Here is a 23,408-nt window from a genome sequence, read left to right on the forward strand (position 1 = left end):
CATATATTATTTAATTCCACTACTGCACTCTGAACTAGATACTGCTATCCCTGTTCTACAGATGAGGAAACTAAGGCCCAGAAAGATCATGTAGGCCACATGGATTTAAAATCCAGATTTGTCTGACTCCCTAAACTAAGCCCTTTTCAGGAAGTTACACTGCTTCAAGCTTTGTTTTTATGACGACCACAGGGTATCATTTAGGGGTGGGATATAATCAACCTGAGCCACACGGAGCCTTTTCAACGAAAGCTGGACTAGGAACCGGGGAAGATGCATTTTTTAGATCAACTCAAGTCCGCCTCCTTCCACCTCTCTGTCCCAGCACACACCTCCAAGATGTGCTGGGAAAGGAGTCCCATCTCAGACACATGAGCCGTAACTGACCTCAGGATTAGATTCAGAAGTCAGCTGAAAAGAAGAAAGTTGCATGCAGGTAAGATTCCTCTTAAGCATCCTTTCAGAATGCTGCCGGGGAAGAGCCCTGGACAGACAGGCTCCCCTCCAGCTTCTCAGGTTAGGAATCAGATGAGGTATTAACAGCTGACTCATATGTACAGGTGGCACCAGTGGTAAAGAATCTGCCTGCCAACGCAGAGCAAGAGGGCTTTGATCCCTGGGTTGGGAAGATCCCTGAAGGAGGAAGTGGCAACCTCCTCCAGTGTTCTTGCCTGGAGAATCCCATGGACAGAGGAGGCTGGCGGGCTGCAGTGGGGTCGCAAGAGTCGGCCACGACTGAGCACACACACTAGTACTACTCTACGTACACAGGAGCCAGCATGATGGAATTATGTTTACCTTTAAACTCCAGATCCATTAAGAAAGCTGTGGTACATATACACAATGGAGTATTACTCAGCCGTTAAAAAGAATACACTTGAATCAGTTCTGATGAGATGGATGAAACTGGAGCGGATTATACAGAGTGAAGTAAGCCAGAAAAAAAACACCAATACAGTATACTAACACATATATATGGAATTTAGAAAGATGGCAATGACGACCCTGTATGCAGGACAGCAAAAAAGACACAGATGTGTATAGCGGACTTTTGAACTCAGAGGGAGAGGGAGAGGGTGAGATGATTTGGGAGAATGGCATTGAAACATGTATAATATCATGTAAGAATTGAATCGCCAGTCTATGTCCTATGCAGGATATGGCATGCTTGGGGCTAGTACACGGGAATGACCCAGAGAGATGTTGTGGGGAGGGGGGTGGGAGGGGGGGTTCATGTTTGGGAACACATGTACACCCGTGGTGGATTCATGTCAATGTATGGCAAAACCAAATTAAAAAAAAAAAAAAAAACTCCAGATCCATACACCCTGGGCAAGTTTCTCACCCTGTGGAGGCCTCCAGAGCTAGGTCACCCCAGAAACAGTGCTGGGCCCTGAGCCCCGCATTTCTGCTCACTCTCAGGCACCCATCATTGAGGGAAATGCAGTGAAATGACTCACACCATAAGCACTTAACTCTCTCTTCGGGTTGCCTCCAACACGGTATGGTTGAAGTCAGCTGATGGTATTTTGCACAAGGTAAAGTGCTTTTTCTACTTTTATCCCTAAGGATATTTTCACATTTTCAAGGCAGGAAAAGTCTTCAGTTTAAGCTCTAGCTCAAAAGTTGGTCTCTACTTTTACTCAGTAGCAGATAAAGGGGTTTATTCAGAGACACTCTCGGTCAGACACTCCTCAGGAAACATTTAGAAGTAAAAGACACACACATTTTCATTCAATGCCCTTGAAGAAGAGAGTCAAGTTATCTTAATCTCATTCTGTCTCTAGCCTCAATTCCCATTCTTGGTGAAAATGACAGATCACTGAGATAATTGACAACTGAGCCAAATTCCACCTGGGACCTATTTGGGAAAAGAAACAACTTTGGTGCTGGTGATCAATTTAGGCCATTCCCTTGCTGCTCCCTCCTGGCTTGACTCAGTTGTATTCAAAGCCACAAAATCGCTCAATATCTCCAACAAAATCTCCATTGCCCTTTGTCCATAAGAATTAAAAGTTATCTTGATCCAAGTCTTTCAGAGTGTTTTTAAAACAACATTAATGCTTTAGAAACAACTTTACTTGCAATGTATAATGATTCCTAGGAACATTTTTATTGTTGGATTTGCCACACATACACATGCAAAATGGCCCAGTATAAAATAATGTGAAAACAGCTATCATAAAGTAATGTGAAATGCACTCAGAAGAGAATATGATAAGCTGTGCGACCATACTGTTGCTTTTATTCTATTTTTTGTTAGTGCCAGGAAGGCTGCATTCTGTGGTCATTCTGAATGAAACCAAAGCCCATAAAGGGTTCACACCTCACTCATTATCTGGATTTCTTGAGTTATACATTTATACTCCTCCTTGCGATTTTAAGGATTATTAAAAAAAAAAAAAAAAAAAGATGTCTGCCTGATGACTCTGCCCCGTCAATGGAAAGCAAAGAAAGAAGAAAATTGGTTTATGAGACCAGCAGCTTGGGCCATTTTAGCCTGATGCTGCTTAAGCATACTTTCAAATGTGTTCTGGTAAACATACTTCAGAACCACTCATCCCAAATTTCAAGTGTGGAGGTCCTTTTTCCTAAGGCCCTTGTACGCTCATTTCTTAGTTTTCGCTTTTGTTTTACGATGCTCTGCAACAGAAGCACCCCAATTTTCTTCTGCTCTTACCTACACCACATTGACTGTGGTGATATCTATTCAGAATCGACATCCTGTGGCTTGCTTTTACCTCTCCTCCGCCAGCCTCAGAGGGACTCAAGAGCATCATTTGAAAAGGAGGGTCTTTCCAGTGATGATTTTCACAATGTTGTGAGTGCCTACTTCGCAATGAGAGTTGCCTTGCCAAGCCAAAGCAGTGGGAGAGAGAAAGCACACATACCTTTATGTTTGGATGATAAAGAAGAGAAGAATAGCGGACAAAGAGAAACTACTTCCTGGTTTCCTTTGTTTTGCTGAGAAACCGCAGAACCCTCTGGGGGAAAAGTCAGAAGGCCCCTAAGGTGTTTCCACAATTTAACACTTTGTCAGAGTGGCTGAGAGGAGAGGTGGAAAAACGGAGGGGCTGGAGGGTTGGTGTAATTGTTACCTATCTCTTCCACCACGAGTCTATCTAAAATCATGTAAAATCAGGCAATGACCATTTCATTTGCTCACCCATCTTCAATCTGCAATAAGCAATGAATCTAGAATCCACAATTTAACTCTACTGCTCAATGTTATATCTCGACTTCAGATATTCAACTAATGTTAACAGTAAATTGTTTCCTAGCTATTTTTATACTTCAGTGTAAACAGCCCAATATATATATATTATAGACACATATATGTAATAAAGGCTTCCCTGATGGCTCAGATGGTCAAAGAATCTGCCTGCAATGCAGGAGACCCAGGTTCCATTCCTGGGTGGGGAAGATCCCCTGGAGAAGGGAATGGCTACCCACACCAGTATTCTTGCCTGGAGAACTCCATGGACAGAGGGGCCTGGTGGGCTGCAGTCCATGGGACTGTGGAGTCGGACTGTGACTGAGTGACTCATGCAACACACACAGAGTAATCTTGCAAAGAACAAAGGAGGGAAACAAAACTGTCAGTTACAGGAGCTTCCAACCCATCTTGTATCTTGCAGGGATACAAGACCTGAAGGTGGTGTCAGAATTAAGTATATTTGACCTGGACTTTACATCCATTAAGTAACTGCTATATTCTTGAGATTTCACAGTAAGTATTGCATATAAATGTATATATACACATTTAAGCTAAAAACCATTTAGTAAAAAACTTGTGTTCTGAGTGCCTACTTCTCAATGAGAAACTAACCCATGTTTATAAGCTGTGCCTAAGACATACATTAATCTCTAAATTACAGTCCTCTAATCATTCTCCTCCGTCACCAGGACTCAGATGTTGTGATGTGAGTCATTAAAACCACTTTCCAGAGAGATTAACACCTGCCTCGTTCATTTCTGAATTACATGCTAAAAACCATCATTTTACTCCTAATAACTTTTGCCACAAAAACAAGGAAAAGGGAAACAAAATCTTAGTTATAAGAGCTTGCAATCCCTTTGGCAGTGATGTAAAACCTTAAGGTGGTACCAGAATTAGGTATGTTTGACCTGAATTTTATAACCATAAGGCAAAGGCTGCATTTTTGAGATTACATAGTAAATTTTGCCCATCAAAAATACGTCATCTTGTCACGAAAGAACTGCCAATTCCGTCTTGCCAGTTAAGGATTAACAATCCTCAAATCAGGTAAAAATCCTACCAGATTTTTTCACAGGCAATCACACCTTACAAAAATACGTCTTTGGTCAATGTTTGGCTTTGTTCTTACATGCATAACAGGAGAATGTACTCTTCACTGATCTGACCACACAAGACGCCACAGAAAGAACATACATCAAGGGCCAAATACAAGGGATTATCCTCTAAAACTGAAGGAAAATCCTCTAAAGGATATGGATTATGGTCAACCAAGAAAAGTCCCAACTGAAAATCTTTTTTAAAAATTTAAGTGCTAAGAAATGTGTGCCACAAGTTCAAAAGTAATTGCTTCCTCTTATTTCTTCAATTTTAAAAAGATATAAATTACACAAAATAATTTTCCTGTATAATTTTCAAGTTTCTCAAGCAAAATCTGATGATATTTTTAATAGCAGAGGGAACTATATATCTTACAATAGCTTATAATGAAAAAAATCTGAAAAAGAATATTTATGTGCATAACGGAATCACTGTGCACTTGAATTAACACAGCATTGTAAATTAACCACATCTCAATTAATAAAAAAAGCAAGACCTGCTTAAAAAAAATCTAAAGCACTGCAAACTAATCATGTAGCGAGCAAAGTTTCAGAGGAACTTTACATCATTTTTTAAACAGATAACAATGTGATTTTAAAAGATGGAAGATAATATTTTGTAAAGTTAATTATACCTTGCTAAAGTTCCTAGTCCTGAACATATTGCACTTTGACATGACTTTGACTAAGAAAATAATTTTCTCTCTTCAGATGTTCTCAAGTTTTTTAGAGCTTAAATGGAGGTAATTCAAAATTGGCTGCTTTTTTAAAATTAAGAATTCACACAGTAAAACATTTCTCAGTTACCTGTTAATTCCTGGAGTGTAAACTCCTTTATGTTCCTAAGTTATATTCCTGATCCACGGACTCCCCAGGTGATACTAGTGGTAAAGAACCTGCCTGCCAATCCAGCAGACGTAAGAAACGAGGGTTCGATCCCTAGGTTGGAAAGATCCCTTAGAGGAAGGCAAGGCAACCCACTCCAGTATTCTTGCTTGGAGAATCCCATGGACAAAGAAGTCTGCTGGGCTTCAGCTTATAGGGTCATGAAGCGTCAGACACGACTGAAGCGACTTAGAATGCAGGCACACAGATTCACGGATAGCTAAATCTGCTGGAGGTTGAATCCATGGATTCTGAGAAACTTTGGACACAGAGGAATTCTGGATATGCAAGTCTGGCTACAAGTTATGATCGGAATTTTGCCACTGTAGAAGGTCAGCACTTCAATCCCCACACTGTTCAAGAGTTCAACTGTTACTTTAAAAATAACACCACTCACAAACTTATTTATTGTAGTATTTCTTAAACTGGGAAATACTGGAATGCCCATACACATAGGAGTGGTTGAACAAAGTATGATGTAGCCACATGTACTGTAAACACAGACTACTATGCAGCTGTGAAAAATGAGGAAGATCTTTATGATGTAATTTCCAGAATATTCTATTAACTGAAAATAACATAGCACAAATGAGTATTTACCCTTCATGTAAGAAAGTATACTACCTTCATGTAAGAAAGAAGGGTATATAAGAAAATTTGTTACTTGCAGCCAAATAATTTGAATAAACCCAATGTGATACAGGATGTGGCTTATAAAGTAATTAAACAGTCACTGATTTTGAGAGTCAGGAGCATCGAGGAAGGGGCTACAGTAGGAAACTCTCTAGTTTAACTTCCTAAATGCATTAGAATCTTTCTCAGCAGCCACTGAACAGGCTTTCAGTAGGTTTATCTAAGCCTCTACTGGAAGGATCCCAATGAGATGAATCCTTGCTGTCTGGTACCATTATTGCAGGTTATCGTTTGATTAAGGTACTGTTCCGTTGTGAAACTCTTATGAGTCGTACTTTTGAAAGGACAGACTTCCTAGCGGGAATCAACATGAAGGTTCAGAAGTGAATGAAGCGGATAACCTGAACTAGGACCAGTGGCTTGAGCACTGGAGGTGCTCACCGGGATCTATTATGACTGCTCTTTGAATCACTCACATAGCAAGCATTGATTAAATACCTTACTGGCAAGGCACCCTGTGAAAGACGAAAAGACAAATAAGACGTGATTTATCTCTTTAAGAGAGTCCTATCTCCGATTTGACCTCTCATTTCAAAGAGGAATGCTTCCAATTTTTTATTTTTATTCCATGGAGAAATTTGCTCATATTTTCTGCTTCTTCATGGTGTATTTGTTCTGCTGTGTATTCTTCACCAGTTAATTTGCTTTTTTCCCCCCACTGCCTTTGCAGAGGTCCATTCTAATCATTTCTGATTATCTCTGGTCATAGCATGGAGGCCATTCTTTCTGGCTTCGCATGTGCTCCTGGCTTGCAATTCCCCTGACTTGGAATGTCCCTGGTCCTTTTACTGATCAAGCCTAGGAACTGTACGGCTGACTGCCACCCTGCCTCCCCCATCCTACCACTCCAACAGCAAGCATTGCTTCCGCGCATCTCCACACTCTGCCCCATCTTCCTGGTCGCTCAGGTGCCAAGGATGTACTGGAAGACTATTGAAGGCTTTCAATTCTAAGGGAAGGGTTTCCAGTTTCCCCTAGGGTCTGCTACTTCGTATTGGAAGGCTCCACATATTGTTAAGGATCCAACAGTGCTGTGTGCTCAGTCCCTTCCATCATGTCTGACTCTCTGTGCCCCCATGGACTGTAGCCCACCAGGCTCCTCTGGCCATGGAGTTCTCCAGGCAAGAACACTGGAGCGGGTTGCCATTTCCTCCTCCAGAGGATCTTGCTGAACCAGGGATCAAACCCAGGTCTCCTGCACTGCAGGCAGATTCTCTACCCCGAAGCCACTGGGGAAGCCAGATTCACAGAACATATATCTGCTCTCAGATTTCTTTCACAATTGGGTCCGAATTTTACTTTATTTAGCAGTAATTGGTCATGGGATGTGATTTTCTACTTTACTCTGATTCCTAAGTTCATTGAATAAGGCATTTTCATCTCTGTTTCATACTCCACACAGTTAACAGGCCAGCTTGGGGCCCTAGCCTAGTTTATCTGCCTTCAATTCTAATATCTCCACACAAGACTACCAGGGTCACCTTCCTAAAATCGCCTTACACCGTGTCACTTCCTTCCGCCACGGCGGTGGGGTTTTGTGATCCTCAGCCTTTGATACGTGACCTAAGTCTGCTCTCCCAGCCTCACAGTCACCGTTAACCTGGCATTGAATGTCACTATCCTTTCCTCAGTCCTGCTGCGCAATTAAGAGTCAGCACCCCGCTTCTATGTTTCCAAGCTTGTGTTGTAGTTGTTGTTTAGTTGCTAAAGTGAGTTCGACTCTTTGTGACCCCATGGACTATAACTTGCCAGGTTTCTCTGTCCATGGGATTCTCCAGGCAAGAATACTGGAGTGGGTGGCCATTTCCTTAGGGGACCTTCCAGATCCAGGGATCAAACCTGGGTCTTCTACACTGGCAGGCAGATTCTCTATCCCCGAGCTACCAAGGAAGCCCTGTGTCATGGTTAGTTGTCTATACACTGGTCTCTGGTACTGGACTTATCTCATTTCAAAGCAACAGATTTCTTCATTTATTTTCCTTTTTAATATACTGACAAATTTAATTAAAAAAAAAAAACTCTTGTATCTGCTAGCATAATATTCTAAATTATATATCAAAAGGCTAAAAACAAAAGAATAAACAAAAATATATGGAAACATTCAAACAAAAAACATACAGTTGGCAATCTTAATTTCAAACTTTTAAGATGAAAAGAATTAGGAAGGACAGAAGAGCATCATTTTTTTTATATTTATGAAAGATATATAGTCCCAATATAGCTATGATGATAACGGAGCTTTATGTAAATAAATAACATAATATTGACATAATACAAGAACTGTTGGAAGCAAGGAGAGAGTAAGACTTCTTCAGTTCTGCAGCATATGTCATAGTTATGAGCACACTGGGGCTCAGTACATGATCACTGCCATAAAGGGGCAGTGCCGCACTGGACTAGTAACTCAGGGAGCTGTTTCCTGGGAATCCAAGCAATAAAAGACACTTTCCCCAGGGTCTAACCCACACCTCCACCCGTGCCCCCCTCCCACGCTGCCCAGGTAAGTTCAAAGGTAATAAGATCCCTGTCTCGCATAACTCGCAAAGCAAACCTTAAGGTTCACACACAATAGAACCCAAGAGCACTCCCATCCCATGAACCTCGTATCTGCAAAGTGCCCTCTCCTTTTACTACAGCTGCAACCCAAATGAGCAGAGTGCGGATCTCAAACTTAAATTTTTTTCTTATTTAAAACAGAAACAGACTCACAGACATAGAAATACAATTTATGGTTACCAAAGGGGAAGAGGGAGGGATAATTGGGACTTTAGGATTAACAGACATATACTATTGTACAGAAAATAGATAAATAAGTACCACCTGCTGTATAACACAGAGAACTATTTCAGAAGCTTGTGCTAACCTATAATGGAAAGGAATCTGAAAAACAATATATATGTGTGTGTATATGTATACGCTGTACACCTGGAACTAACGCAGCACTGTAAACCAACTATACTTCAATAAAAACAAAACAAAACTCGTGAAAACACAAATCAAACCTAATGATGACATATTTGTGCGCTGTGTGCTTAGTCGTTTCCAACTCTTTGCAATCCCATGGACTGTAGCCCATCAAAACTCCTCTGTCCATGGAGTTTTCCCTGTAAGAATACTAGAGCTGGAGTGGGTTGCCATCTCCTACTCCAGGGACATATTCTCATGTGTATTAAAAAAAAAAAAAAAAAAACTGCTAGATATTAGTAGTAATCATCTCTGGATCTTTGTCTTACGCTATATTATTTCCTACACTTACCCATTTCCTGTAACAAACATGCCTTTTACAATTTTTTAAAGTATTAATATTTCAAAAAACACTTCTGAGAATAAATGTTCTCTTGTAGTGTGTCAAAATATGTCCAGCAGATGGAGCAAAACCTCAATGCAGAATTAAAATAGATGAATAAAAAATGATAACCCTACTGCTTCAAGAAAGCGGGTGCGGAGGGGACGCTTCCTGGCAACCACAGATCAGCCAACGTGCGCGCTGGCTCTAGAATTTGTGCTCCTCGAAAGGAATCTGTTTGACCTCTTCTACAGCCAAAGGCAAGAAGAAGGAAAGGAAAGGAAGAAGACTATAAAGAGGGGGCGTATGGAACTTCCAGAGGCTGCAACATAAGATGATTTATAGAGTGTCAACGTGATGTCACACCTGCAAACGGTTTTGCAGGTTGTAGAGTCCCATCAGTTTTCACACATTGTTATTTATATTTTTCTCAGAGTAAACCCCAATATATTGAGCCAATAAAACTCTAGCTATTCTAATTGAAGTGGGGGTTAGGGACAAGAGCCATCCTGAGCCTACTCTTTATCCAAGTTTCCCCACCCCGAACCCGGAGCTGCCATAATCAAGCATTGGCTATACTTAATCAATAGCTATGCAATCCATAAAATACTTCTAAGAAGCCCTAGAGAAACCCCCTAAGGGCAATGCAATACTTTCACTTTACTACTCTCCTCCTCAGAGGAGGGGAGTTTCCACTTTGAAATGGAAACATGCATAAAAACAAGCCAAAAAAAGTCACTAATTGCTTTTAAAAGAAAAAATCACTAAGGACATTCAAAATGCATCAATAAATTCAATACTCATACATTCCACACATTTGACATCTGCAATTAAAATTTATGTTGAATTAACTTTGGATTCACTTAAATCCTTTTTATGATTTAAAATCCTTTTCAATCCTTTCCATGGTTTATGCAACCTACAGGAAGTCAGCATTTCAGCTAAAGCAAGCTTTCCTGAGAAATACAACCATATTCTTGGATAAGCACATTCATTTGTATCAGTAAAGTTTACTAGTATCAATAAAATATTCTTAAGCTGTACTCTCTATACCATCTATATTGCAAAATGCAATTATAAACCATAACAAAAAGTGATTTGACAGCAAGAAACTAGGGTTTTTTTTTTTAGAACTTTTGGAATTCCATAAAAATCTGACTAAATGTTTACAAAGTAGAAATAACCTATTTAAATGCATTCGCCTAAAGTTTCTTTTCACTGCAAGTCTAAATTTGGCTTTAAGAAAGTATTTTTAGAAAGTTCCCCTTTGTTTTGAACAACATATCTACCTGAAGCACTGCTTGTTATTTCTAAGAGTTGCCTGGCTGGTTAGCTGGCTTAGTAGCTCAATCTTGTCCTCTCTGTGACCCCATGACTGCAGCCCCCCAGGCTCCTCTCTCCATGGGGATTCTCTGGCAAGAATAGTGGAGTGGGTTGCCATGGCCTCCTCCAAGGGATCTTCCCAACCCAGGTCTCCAGCATTGCAGGTGGATTCTTGACCGTCTGAGCCACGCTGTCTGGTTTTCGGTAAGATTGTGGATTAGCGCTTCCCAGGTTGCACTAGCGGTCAAGAACTCCCATGCCAATGCAGGAGACACAAGAGGCACAGGTTTGATACCTGATTAGGGAAGACCCCTTGGAGGACGGCATGGATTCAAAGGTTTCACCTGGGGCTTCTCAGCATATTAACCATATTCCAAGCTGATATCGGGGACTTTCCTGATACCTCAGCTGGTAAAGAACCCGCCTGCAATGCGCGAGACCTGGGTTCAGTCCCTGGGTTGGGAAGATGCCCTGGAGAAAGGAAAGGCTACCCACTCCAGGATTCTGGCCTGGAGAATTCCATGGACTGGGGTCGCAGAGTCGGACACGACTGAGCGACCTTCACTTTCAAGCGGACAGTCACAACAAAAATACCGAAGTAAACAGGGTTTGGCAGTAAATGAGCTGGTCTTAAATTCTGACTTCTGGGGAGGGGTGCTTCCCTGACAAACAGGGCAGCCACCGCGTCGGCCGCGCGTGGAGTGGTTAGGCAAGCAAGGCCGAGGCTTGCCTCAGAACCGGCAGGTGTTAGGTCCAGTCCCGGTACGGCCCGGGACGCCGGTGGGCCTTAAAAAAAACACCACAAAACCGCACTGCCTTCTGCTCTCGGTGGCACAGGTGGTAAAGAACCCGCGTTCCCCACGCAGGAGACACGGAAGAGCCTCGAGTTCGAGCCCTGGGTCGGGAAGGGAATGGCTACCCACCCCAGGGTTCTTGGAGTCCCGTGGACAGAGGCAGCCTGGCGGCCGGCAGTCCGTGGGCTCGCACGGAGTTCTGAAGACGGCACTGAAGAGTTCAGTCTCAGCGTTTAGACTGAAGAGTCTAAGCCACGGCTGAAGCGGCTGAGCACACACGCCCGCCTCTCCCGGCACTGGGGCCTTCAGCCTCTGCTTCCCCGGGTGCTCACATCAGAACAGCTAGACTGACCTGAGCGGGTGTCTGAGCGTTGTCTCTCAGCTCCAGATCCACCGTCTTGCCCCCGCGAGGAGACGTTAGCACCCGGCTCTGCAGGCCACACTTTGACTCTGCCGACAGGGGGCGCCGGCGGGCGACCGGAGGCCGGCGGGGCGAGTGCGCGTGCGCCTCCGGCTGTTTCCTGTTTCTGCAGCAACGCGTTCTCCTCGCCGCAGGGGCTGTCGGGTTCCAGTTCTCAGGAACCCCCCGCCTCCGTCCCCGAGGCCCAGCCTCACGTGTCCCCGCAGAACCACCAGCACCAGCTGTCCCGGGCTCTCCCCGAGGCTGAGGAGCCAGGCCTCACGCTGGGCTCGTCAGCCAGGGGCCACGTCACGGGAAGGGGGGCCCCCGGGGAAACGAGTCTCGAAGGCCAGCGGGCCTTACTTTCAGGAAGGCCGGAAGGCCGTGGGTCACAGACTCCACTCAAAGGGCGCGAACAGAAGGGGCACTCTCGGGGACCCCGGGCACAGACAGTAACGGGAAAGCAGCCTGGGCCAGACGCACTTGCTGATCTCGGGAGAGCCTCCTGGAGAGGCAGAAGGCAGCTGGGACTCACCCTGGGGACACAAGCACTGTCAGCAGCCACTTGTGGGAGCTCGTCCCCCCACGAGGACGCTGGAGGTGGTAAACCCCGTTTCAGAATCCTGCCTCCAGCTTATTAGTGCCGGTGCAGGCCCCACCCACCAGCCAGTTTGCACTGGATCTGACGGCCTGGGGCTGAGCAGCCAGCTGGGAAGGGACGCAGCCCCACCCATTAGCAGGCCGGCTGCTGAAGGACCCCCTGAACTCCCGGGGGGGTCACAGCAAGGTCAGGACACAGCCCCGCCCACCCGAGGGCCGGCACTAGCCCCCACTACCCCGGGGCACCACAGCCAGCGACCCCCACCCCACAATGTGTCCATCCGTGGACTGGCACTATCCCTGGCCCCTCCCTTTTCTAATTAGTAAAAACCGCTCATTAGAAAAGATACATGCTCCCTATGTTAGTGTGCTGTGCTTACCGGCTCACTCATGTCCGATTCTTTGTGACCCCGTGAACTTTTGCCCGCCAGGCTCCTCTGTCCATGGGGGTTCTCCAGGCAAGAATTCAGGAGTGGGTTACCGTGCCTTCCTCCAGGGATTCTTCCCGACCCAGGGATAAAACTGGGGGTATCCTGAATTGCAGGCGGATTCTTTACCAGCTGAGCTACCTTTATAGCGGCATTTTTTACAATAGCTAAAATACGGAAGCAACTGCGCAGTGGTAAAGAATCTGCCTGCCAATGCAGGAGATTCAAGAGACACAGGTTCAATCCCTGGGTAGGGAAGAACCCCTGGAGTAGAAAATGGCAACCCACTCTTGTATTCTTGCCTGGAAAATCCCATGGAGGATGCTGGCCGGCTACAGTCTATGGGGTCACAAAGAGTGGGGCACGACTGAGCTCGCACACATCCAAGTGCCCATTATTGAATGAATGGATAAAGAATATGTGGTGTATATACATATAATGGAATATTACTCAGCTACAAAAAAAAATGAAAACTTGCATTTTGCAACAACATGGGTGTACTCAGAGGGTATTATGCTAAGAGAAGGAAGTCAAAGAGAAACAAATAATGTATGATTTAGTTTAGATCGAGAATCTTAAAAAACAGGACAAATGAACCCACATAAGGAAACAGAAACAAGGTCACTGATAAAGAGAACAAACAGGTCGTTGTTGCCAGAGGGAAGGAAATACTGGAGAGGAGAATAATAGGTAAGGGTGATGAAGAAGTACAAGCTACCAGCTAGTAAATAAATGTAACAGGTAGGAAGTGCACAGCGTGGGGAACATAGTCAATAATTCTATAATATCTTCATATGGTGACATCATAACTGGACTTATGGTAGTGGCCATTTTGTAATGTACAGAAATATAAAATCACTATGTTCTGAACCAGGAACTCCCATAGTGTTGTAAGTCAATTATACTTTAAAAACCTAGCTTCCCCCAGTAGTTCAGCTGGTAAAGAATCTGCCTGCAATGCAGGAGACCCTGGTTCGATATCTGCATCAGGAAGATTCCCTAGAGCAGGGATAGGCTCCCCACTCCAGTATTCATGGGCTTCCCTGGTAGCTCAGACAGTAAAGAATCTGCCCGCAATGTGGGAGACCTGGATTCTGTCCCTGGGTTGGGAAGATCCCCTGGAGGAGGGCATGGCAACCCACTCCAGTATTCTTGCTTGGAGAATCCCCATGGACAAAGGAGCCTGGCAGGCTATAGTCATGGGGTCGAAAAGTGTCTGACTCAACTGAGCGACTAAGCATACAGTTCAAAAACAAACTAACCAACTCCTGGAAAAGAGATCAGATTTTTATGATTACCAAAGGGAGGGGATGGGGGAGAGTGGCATGGATGGAGGGGTTACCTGAAGGTATTCAAAAGATATGATTAAAAGATAAATTATCTCAACTTTCAGAGATAATAAATACTAAGGCTATTTCATGGGAAATGGATGGGGAAACAGTGGAAACAGTGTCAGACTTTATTTTGGGGGGCTCCAAAATCACTGCAGATGGTGACTGCAGCCATGAAATTAAAAGACGCTTACTCCTTGGAAGAAAAGTTATGACCAACCTAGAGAGCATATTCAAAAGCAGAGACATTACTTTGCCGACTAAGGTCCATCTAGTCAAGGCTATGGTTTTTCCAGTAGCCATGTATGGATGTGAGAGTTGGACTGTGAAGAAGGCTGAGCACCGAAGAATTGATGCTTTTGAACTGTGGTGTTGGAGAAGACTCCTGAGAGTCCCTTGGACTGCAAGGAGATCCAACCAGTCCATTCTGAAGGAGATCAGCCCTGGGATTTCTTTGGAAGGAATGATGCTAAAGCTGAAACTCCAGTACTTTGGCCACCTCACGAGAAGAGTTGACTCATTGGAAAAGACTCTGAAGCTGGGAGGGATTGGGGGCAGGAGGAGAAGGGGACGACAGAGGATGAGATGGCTGGATGGCATCATGGACTCGATGGACGTGAATCTGAGTGAACTCCAGGAGTTGATGATGGACAGGGAAGCCTGGCGTGCTACGATTCATGGGGTCACTAAGAGTCGGACACGACTGAGCGACTGAACTGAACTGAACTGAAGGCTATAATGTATAATATGATAAATATAATTAACACTGCTTTATATGTATCATATTTGAAAGTTAAGAGAGTAAATGGAGAATTCTCATCTCAAGAAAAAAATTTTTTTCTACTTGTTTAATTTTGTGTCTATGTGAGACCATGGATGTTTACAACCCCATGGACTGTAGCCTGCCAGGTTCCTCTGTCCATGGGATTCTCCAGCCAAGAATACTGGAGTAGGTTGCCAGGCCCCGCTCCAGGGGATCTTCCCAACCCAGGGATCAAACCCACATCTCTTATATCTCCTGCATTGGCAGGTGGGTTCTTTACCACTAGCACCACCTGGAAAGCCGTATGTGTAAATCTATCCATTTACTGAGAACTGCTAACATCAATACCTTCAGTTTCAATCCAACAAAAAAGGGTTCATTCTAGTTTTTCATTTTGCATATCGGCAACTCCCTTCTCCAGCAATGAGAAATCTGCATCCTACTGTCATTTGTAAATTGTCTTATTTGATCCATACCCCCGTGGTAACCATGCTTCCATCTCTGCCTGCCCCCCATCCCATAGAATGCCTTCCTCTTTCTCCTCAGGCACTGATACCTTATGCTGAACCTCGCTCCAATCTGAACGTCCTCTCCACCCCACAGTGGGACTCCCCGACTCTCACCCTGTTTGGGCTCTGACGGTCTGTGTCATAAGCTAGCTCCTTGCACCGTGTGACCACTCTACTCACCCTTCAAGCTGCTTCCTGCTGGCTGGATTCCCTCTTCACCTACTCAAGCTCTTACACCCTGTTCCAGCTGCCCCTTAGCTCCCAGTGATGTTGATGCCTCACTGTTAGGACTGACCTGTTTATGAAAGAAAGGGGAAAGGAAGAGTCCAAATAACTCTTCAACACATGTACAGTGAAGAACGTCTTTGCTGAATGTTGTGTAATTGGACAGAAGATCGAGCTGGAGGCAATATACGTATAGTTTCTAAAGCTGACTACTCTATATAATTCGTTTATACAAAGGAGCAGTTATATTTATTTTTAAGCCTCTCTTAAAGCTTGAGATAATCCTGCTAGAGTCTGGATGGAAAAAAAAGATAGCATTTACTGGAGTAAACGGGAAAAGTAATCAAGCAGAGCTTTTAAAAGCCCGTTTTGCTTCTTCCTTCTTCAGAATAAACTGCTGTACAAACTGGCCCCAGAGCTCTAAGTTACAGAGCATCCAGAGTCCTCAAGACCAAGGCATTTGTTCTTTCACTTAAGGTCAACAATGGAAAGTCACCAAATGGGTCTGAGGAGCAAAAAAGGATAAGATTGTAAGGAAAACTTTAATTTCTGATTGTCAAATTGAAAATAATCATGAATACATTGCATATCTTATGAACCTGTTTTAGGATGAACAGTACAAAGCAAAGTGGATGGGTCAAAAAATTGTGTTACAGTTGTGCTAGTAGATAAGCTGGCTCATTGGTCATTAAAGTATTTCTATCATTTAGACAAATCTGCCACAGTGTCACTCCCTGACTTACTGCTATCACAGTAACCAATAATTACTTCTTTTTATACTAAATATAAGGTACGATTTAATAAAATGTAATAAAATGCTTGTCTGGAGTAACTGGCTTCATCCAAGTACAAGAAAGTGTATATTGTTCAAAACTCTTGTTCATATTTAGAGGAAGGACTATCAGCAAAATATTTGGGCATTTGGTTTGAATAAGCGCTTTCAGTGCTGTGTAATGACTACAGAAGCTATACTATAATAGGACTTGGTCAACAAATGGTCTGAAGAACCAGGTGTGCTCCTCCGGTGGGCTTGGCATCACCTACTGACAGGTGTCAGGGCCCACTCGGACCCCCGGGCACCAGCGTCCAAGTACACTTGGTGGAGTGAGAGCACAGGACGGGAGGAAGATCAAGGAGAGGGGACGGGGACAGGCAGGTGGAAGGACAGCCGAGATGACGGGAAAGGGAGAAGGACAGGGGAACCCACGGGGAGAGAGCGGGTGGAAGTGGAGGAGAGGAGAGGAGGAGAGAGCAGTGGGGAGGATACGTGACACGGTGATGGAGAGATGTGCCGGACGGTTGGAAGAGACACAGGAAATAGAGAATGCACATTTAAAAAAACACAGGGAGATAGTGCACAGTGATAATTCGAAGCCATGGAGGCGGTTTATTGCTTACATTTTAAATTGCCGAACTTAAAGAACAGTCTTCTGGACCCACAATCCATCAAGTCTGCGCAGACGGCTTTGGCTTGTTCTCAGGCCCCATAGTTTCCCACTCCCTTGCAGGGAGAATCTTCCTGTAAGGTGAATATGAAAGTGAGCTAAAAAAAACCCTTAGATCACATTGCCTTGAGCTTATATGACATATTTAAAGGCTTTTTCTAAAGGGCAGCTGCTATATAACACAGGGAGCTCAGCTCGGTGCTCCGTGATGACCTAGAGGGGCGGGAGGGCAGCTCAAGAGAAATGAGACATATGCATACATACAGCGGATTCATGTGGCAAGCAGAAACCAACACAACATTGTAAAGCAATTATATTCCAATTTCTTTTAAATTTTAAAAAATAGAGGCTTTTCATTGACATAATCCTTAGTCTTTACAGCATCACTCTGAGGTAGATAGGAGATGTGTAGTTTTACCCCCATTCTGTAAAAACAAAATCAAAATTAAACAAGAATTAAAACAGTAAACACACAAAGTCTAGAGTAGGGTGACTTGCCTTAGCGGTCCTGATTAAATCAGAGGTAACAAAACTGAGCTAATTCTGTACATGGGGACTGATGACAACATTTAAAGTTCTCCAGACTACAAATAAGTTCAATTTGGCCAATTGAAACCCCATTTCGAACTTAATCCCCCTGAGTGCAAAGCTGTAAAGATGATGACGCTCTGGTTAAACCGTTAGTTCTATTTCTCTTTATTTGACCATTTTCCTTTGCACCAGAGATGAGCCCATAATCGCTATTTGTCTGTTGACATCACTGTTTTTGTGGCTACACTTTGGCTGAAAGACAGTCCATCCCACAGGTGAAGTATACAGTCCAGAGCTTCAGCAGAGCCTTGGTCTCCATCTGGTCTCCACTACAGCGATCCTGCAGGGACTTCCTGGGTGCTATGACCCTGGTCTCTTTGTGACACCAGGAGGTTCAGTAGCCAGTAAAGTGTGAGGCGACGCAGCAGACACTGGGGAGAGAGACAGGGGCAGGAGGAGACTCGTTTCTTGCCTCTGGGGCACTTAACATGGCTCATAAAATTGTTCTTTTAAAAAGTTGCATTTCGTTGGCTTTTTCTGTCTGCCAGTGAATATTATTTTTCTGGTTTCTGTTTCATTACACCGTTGTGTCATTTGCTTATTACTCTTTTCAGTATTGAACTAAATAAACCCTAGAATTGCAAATTTGTGTTTCCCTCAGAAAAGAATGCTCTCATTTACCTAATGATGTAATATTCCACTGGCCTTCACAACAGAATAAGCGAAATTTTGCAAGGTAAATTTGTTTTTCCAAGGCATTTAAAGTAAATTGTGTGGTTTGTAGCCTGACATGAAGCAAAATCTTCCCCAGAAATGCAGCATGGTTGGCCAAATCCCCAACAGTCGCTGAGCCACAGAGCCAAATGCGACAACATGGGAGGAACAGGACTCTGAGCAGCAAATGTGATTGAAATACAAACAACAAAACGTGGGGTTTTCCAGACTCAGAGAATATTGGAAGACAAAACTGTGAGCACATTATAATATGCAAGTGAAAGCCTGAAAGTCACCAGTAAATTATGTGTTTTTCCGCAGCCACGCCACTATCCTGGCACTTCGCTCTTTGTTTTTCAGATTCTCGTTCTTTATTGTCTGTAATTTGGCCTGAACTGTGAGTCTCTGGTGCTCCTCCAACATGTTACTGCAAAACTGCTGCAGCTGAAAGAACAAAATAGATGGTCAGTCCATCACTGTAGCTGAACTTCTCACTTAGACACAGCAAGACACAGTTCATGTTAGGTAGTAGCGTGATCTTGCAAACGGATGAATGGCAGTTGGAATGAGTAGAAATGTGTGTCCCTGAGGAGACTGCAACTGAGAAAATATGATGAAGAATACGCCTGTCCTGAAGAAGCCGATGTAGAGAGGAAGTTCCAGGAAGTAGAAAATTTGTCTACTTTATTTGCTGCTCTATTCTCCCAGCAGCACACAGTAGGTGTTCAACAAAGATTTCCTGATTCGTGTTGGATATTAGACCAGATTTGTGGACAGAGAGACCTTCCCTCTTCTCAAAAATAACGTAATTTCCAAAGCGCAAACCCAGTACACAGCATCTGTTTCCTTACAAATGTCATCCTTAAGAGTACTTATAGTGGATCATACATTGGCTAAACTCCTTCACTGAGTCAGGTCAAGCATTCAGTTATAAGAACATTTGTTCCAATATTACATACAAGCCAGATGCCAAGTGACGGATAAGATATATGTCAAAAGTCTGTTTCTGTGTCATTGGATAAGAACTCAGAACACACCTTACCATAAAATGATAGTGTACCCTGTTGTTTCTCCTCCTGGCAGGAGGGGAAGGGTACGGCAGAGGATGAGATGGTTGGATGGCATCACTGACTCAATGGACATGAGTTTGAGCAAATTCTGGGAGTTGGTGGTGGACAGGGAAGCCTGGCGTGCTGCAGTCCTCGGGGTCGCAAAGAGTCAGACAGGACTGAGCGACTGAACTGATCTGATCCTGTTTTTTAGTCACTAAGTCTTGTCTGACTCTTTTGTGACCCCACGGACTAAAGTCCATCAGGCTCCTCTGTCCATGGGATTCTCCAGGCAAGAATACTGGCGTGGGTTGCCATTTCCTTCTTCAGGGGATCTTCCTGACCCAGGAATCAAACTCCAATCTCCTGCATTGGCAGGGAGATTCTTTACCACTGAGCCAACACACTTCACAAAAGGTCACTTAAACTTTTAATATATTTGAAATTAAGTAACAATAGAGTTGTCATGCCTAACTATATAATGCAGAAGAAAAGTAAGGTTCTAGGAAAAAGTAGATTAAGGGGACAAAAGCAAACCTCTCTCTCTCTCCCCCACACCTGGGCATTCCTGCCAGGCAGTGGAAGCCACACACCAGCAGCACTGCCCCAGACTGGAAGTCTGCAGGGGGCGGGAGGGGAGTGTGGGTCTGGGGACTGGGGGGCGCTTCATAGGTGCTTGAGAGCATGAGAGAGGCCAGGCTCCAGCAGGGTAGAGAAGAAAGACCAGATCAAGAGATGTGAGAGTGGATAAAATCTGCTGGTACGGAGGGAAAAGGGATTCATGTGACTTTCATTTTCCTTTTTTAGTAATTATTTTCGATAATTACCATGTGAACTGATACAAACAGGACTGTTGGGCATTAACAGCTTTTTGATACGGATATTCATGGGAGCTAACTTACTTGTTTTCAAAATTGCAATAATTGAACCACTACTAAATCCATTTCTGCATTTTTAAAAAAAATGAACCATCAGTGATTGTAGACTTTTGGAACTTTGAGCAGTGCTGAAGTTATACAAACTTCACTCACTCATTCAATAACAACGGGAACACTTTTCTGACTTCTGTAGAGATAAAGTTGAACTGAGGCACTTTTGAAGAGATCAACACACAAACTCAGTTTTGCTTGTAGGAGCTGCCATTTCAGCATTTTTGGGTGTGCCCCTCACTCTCTTGTCTGGGGAATCCCTGATAAATTAAGTCCTGACAGCTCAGTCTCAGGCAGGCCGAAACTCAAGCAAAGACCATTCCTCCAGGAATTATCAGTTTTTCCTCTCTCACAGTAACAACTACATAGGATGATTTGGGTGCGTGGAGGAGAGGGTGTCAATCGGTTAATTAGAAATGTCCCAGAGTATGTGTTTGGAGCAGGGTCTAAAACGATGATTAGGAATTATCCAGCCAAAGACAGGCATGAAGAAGCCATGAGACAGAGGTAGAGTGTTTCTGAAATCTAGGTAATGTGCAGTGACATAATTTAAGAAATTTTATAAGTGGAATGGTGTAACTAAAGCAAATGTGTGCAGAGGTGCCCATGTTCTTATTCTCTGAAACGGTTCGTGAAGAAGGCAAAAATTAAGACGGAGAGTAAGGCAGCCAGATTATGAAGGATCTTGTGAGCTGGTGAAAAGGCTTCTAAATTTTTTGTGAGAACTATGATGAGCAGGGCAATGAGTAGCAACACTGTGACGGATGGGACGCAGGGAAGACAGGACCAGGGTGCTGAGGCCGCAGTCTGTTGCAATGACTCAGATACGAAATGGTGAAATCCAACCCTCCATGAATAAGAATCGGAGAAGGCAATGGCACCCCACTCCAGTACTCTTGCCTGGAAAATCCCATGGACGGAGGAGCCTGGTAGGCTGCAGTCCATGGGGTCGCTAGAGTCGGGCACAACTGAGCGACTTCACTTTCACTTTTCACTTTCATGCATTGGAGAAGGAAATGGCAACCCACTCCAGTGTTCTTGCCTGGAGAATCCCAGGGACGGGGGAGCCTGGTGGGCTGCTGTCTATGGGGTCGCACAGAGTCGGGCACGACTGAAGCGACTTAGCAGCAGTATGAATAAGAACGGTCTCTATTTCAGGAGCAAGGCGGAATTAAAAGACATTTCCTGCACAGCGATAACAGCACCGATACGGCACAGGAGGTAACAATTCAGATAAACTTATTGTTTTTAATTTTAGCAACTCCAAATTACATAAAAATGGCTTCTACATTATCATAATTCACACTATCTATACTACTTACCTCTAAGATCTGTAAATCTGTACTTATGGTTCTCCCGATTACATATAGTAGGGTAACCAATGATTGCGTTCCATACCTACAAAGCAACAAACCAATCAGGAGTGGAAAATGTTTTGTAAGACAAAGCTATACAGCAGGTAAATGCTAAGTATACAGTCCCTATTAATCCCTATCTCCCAAATCTAAGCAAAACATATATAAAGTAGTTTAGCTTCATCTTTTAATAGAAAATTCATGCTGTAGAAAAGTCTATTAGCACAAAGAAGTAATTACAGTTAAATACTGATTTATGTAACACATGGTTTTAAAAGTTTCATATAAATGTAAAAAGCTCTCCTTAAAAACAGTAACAGCAACTGCATTTATCTTTTAAAATGAAGTGGTTAGAATAGATGTCACACACCCCAAATTAAGAAAATTTAAAAGAGAACAAGGAAATATTCAAAGTACATTCCTTAAAAATGTAGTTAATATAGAATCAGTTTCAGAAGCTCTGACTTAAATACCATGAAAGCTTATTGAAACTTTCATATTTGTGCCTTTTCAAAAGAGGATCCATATCTTCAGAGATTCTCAAAATGCTGGTGCTCCCTGATGGCTAAGTACCCTGGGTTTCCTTGAGCTCCCTCAAGAGGCCTGGCCACTGAAACTTCCCTTTTAGTTTAATGACCCTGAATGCCTGACAAGAACTGCCTGACAAACAGCCACGAAGCATTGCTGTGGAAAGACAGCAGATACATACCTGCTCAGAGTGCTGCTGTGGTTAGAAAAGTAAAGAAAGACTTTTGGATGCGTTAAAAAAGAAAGAAAATTAGAATAGGTTAATATAATGGAATGGACAAGAAAGGATTGAACTACCATTGTCTTATTCATAGTTGATTCACACAACTGACTTACTCCCAAAATGTATACTTGAAACTAAAATTTGTGAGAATTAACATTGGCATCTGTGTGATGAAGGTAGAAAAGAACAGTGCTTTCGTCCTTTTTTAAGTTCCCAGCTGTAAGGTAAACTGAATCTACTTCAGCACAGTGGAGAACAAGCAACAGTCTACATATAATTCAGGCAAGCAAACCTGTTTCTATGGGGAAAGAAGAAATGTTTCTTAGCTCTTCAGTTTTGCTGGCCACGTATTAAAAAACCTGTGAAATGACTCAAGAAATCTGACGAAATTTGCGAAGAAACTGAGTTTTAAAAAAAAGGTAGGAAATGGAAGAAAACTACTTACGTTGCTAAATGTGTGATTTTTCTACCAAATAAAGAGAAAAGCTATGCTAAGAGCTAAGTTGGGTTTGAAGACACCTATGGGGCAACTTACAAATTGTCAAAATGGGGAATCACATATAGTTAAAAGCATTGGTGTGGACATTAAATGTGATGATGTGTGTTGAAGCACCTATCAGGGTACGTGGCGCTCTTCATTCCTTCCTATTCTTGAAAGAGGAGATATTTTTGAGACAGGTGATTTCTTACTCCTGTTGAAAGGGTAATCTCTGTGAAATAGTACTCAGCAAAAAAATATATACGTTACAAGTAGTTTATCCTGCCAGGAGTGTGTTAATGTGAAGGCAGGAGCCAGTGTTTCTCAGTATGGTTGCCCCTTCAAGAAACTGATAACATTCAGGGCTGCTGCTGCCGAGTCGCTTCAGTTGTGTCCGACTCTGTGCAACCCCGTAGAGGGCAGCCCACCAGGCTCCCCCGTCCCTGGGATGCTCCAGGCAAGAACACTGGAGTGGGTTGCCATTTCCTTCTCCAATGCGTGAAAGTGAAAAGGGAAAGTGAAGTCGCTCAGTCGTATCCAACTCTCAGCGACCCCATGGACTGCAGCCTTCCAGGCTCCTCCATCCGTAGCATTTTCCAGGC

The 23,408-nt window shown here is 43.5% G+C and overlaps 2 protein-coding genes across 2 annotated transcripts in view; both read right to left on the bottom strand.

Moving 5' to 3' along the window:
• The window catches only part of LOC120860979 (ARL14 effector protein-like), a 30,791-nt gene extending 13,291 nt beyond the window's left edge, over positions 1-17,500 (bottom strand). Inside the window, exons 1-3 of the mRNA XM_040236688.1 lie at positions 17,264-17,500; positions 16,953-17,073; positions 15,510-15,624 (exon numbers count right to left, since the gene is read on the bottom strand). The gene's annotated coding sequence lies outside the window, so the exon portion shown is untranslated. The remainder of the gene's footprint in view (positions 1-15,509; positions 15,625-16,952; positions 17,074-17,263) is intronic.
• Positions 17,501-17,671: 171 nt separating this feature from the next.
• Positions 17,672-23,408, bottom strand: part of LOC120860980 (aminopeptidase Q-like) — a 70,286-nt gene continuing 64,549 nt past the window's right edge. The window contains exons 19-20 of the mRNA XM_040236690.1: positions 21,545-21,620; positions 17,672-18,688 (exon numbers count right to left, since the gene is read on the bottom strand). Of these exons, the coding sequence (XP_040092624.1) occupies positions 18,548-18,688; positions 21,545-21,620 (217 nt within the window). The 3' untranslated portion in view covers positions 17,672-18,547. The remainder of the gene's footprint in view (positions 18,689-21,544; positions 21,621-23,408) is intronic.

The sequence above is a fragment of the Oryx dammah genome, unplaced genomic scaffold, assembly GCF_014754425.2.
Source record: "Oryx dammah isolate SB20612 unplaced genomic scaffold, SCBI_Odam_1.1 HiC_scaffold_11210, whole genome shotgun sequence".
Taxonomy (NCBI): domain Eukaryota; kingdom Metazoa; phylum Chordata; class Mammalia; order Artiodactyla; family Bovidae; genus Oryx; species Oryx dammah.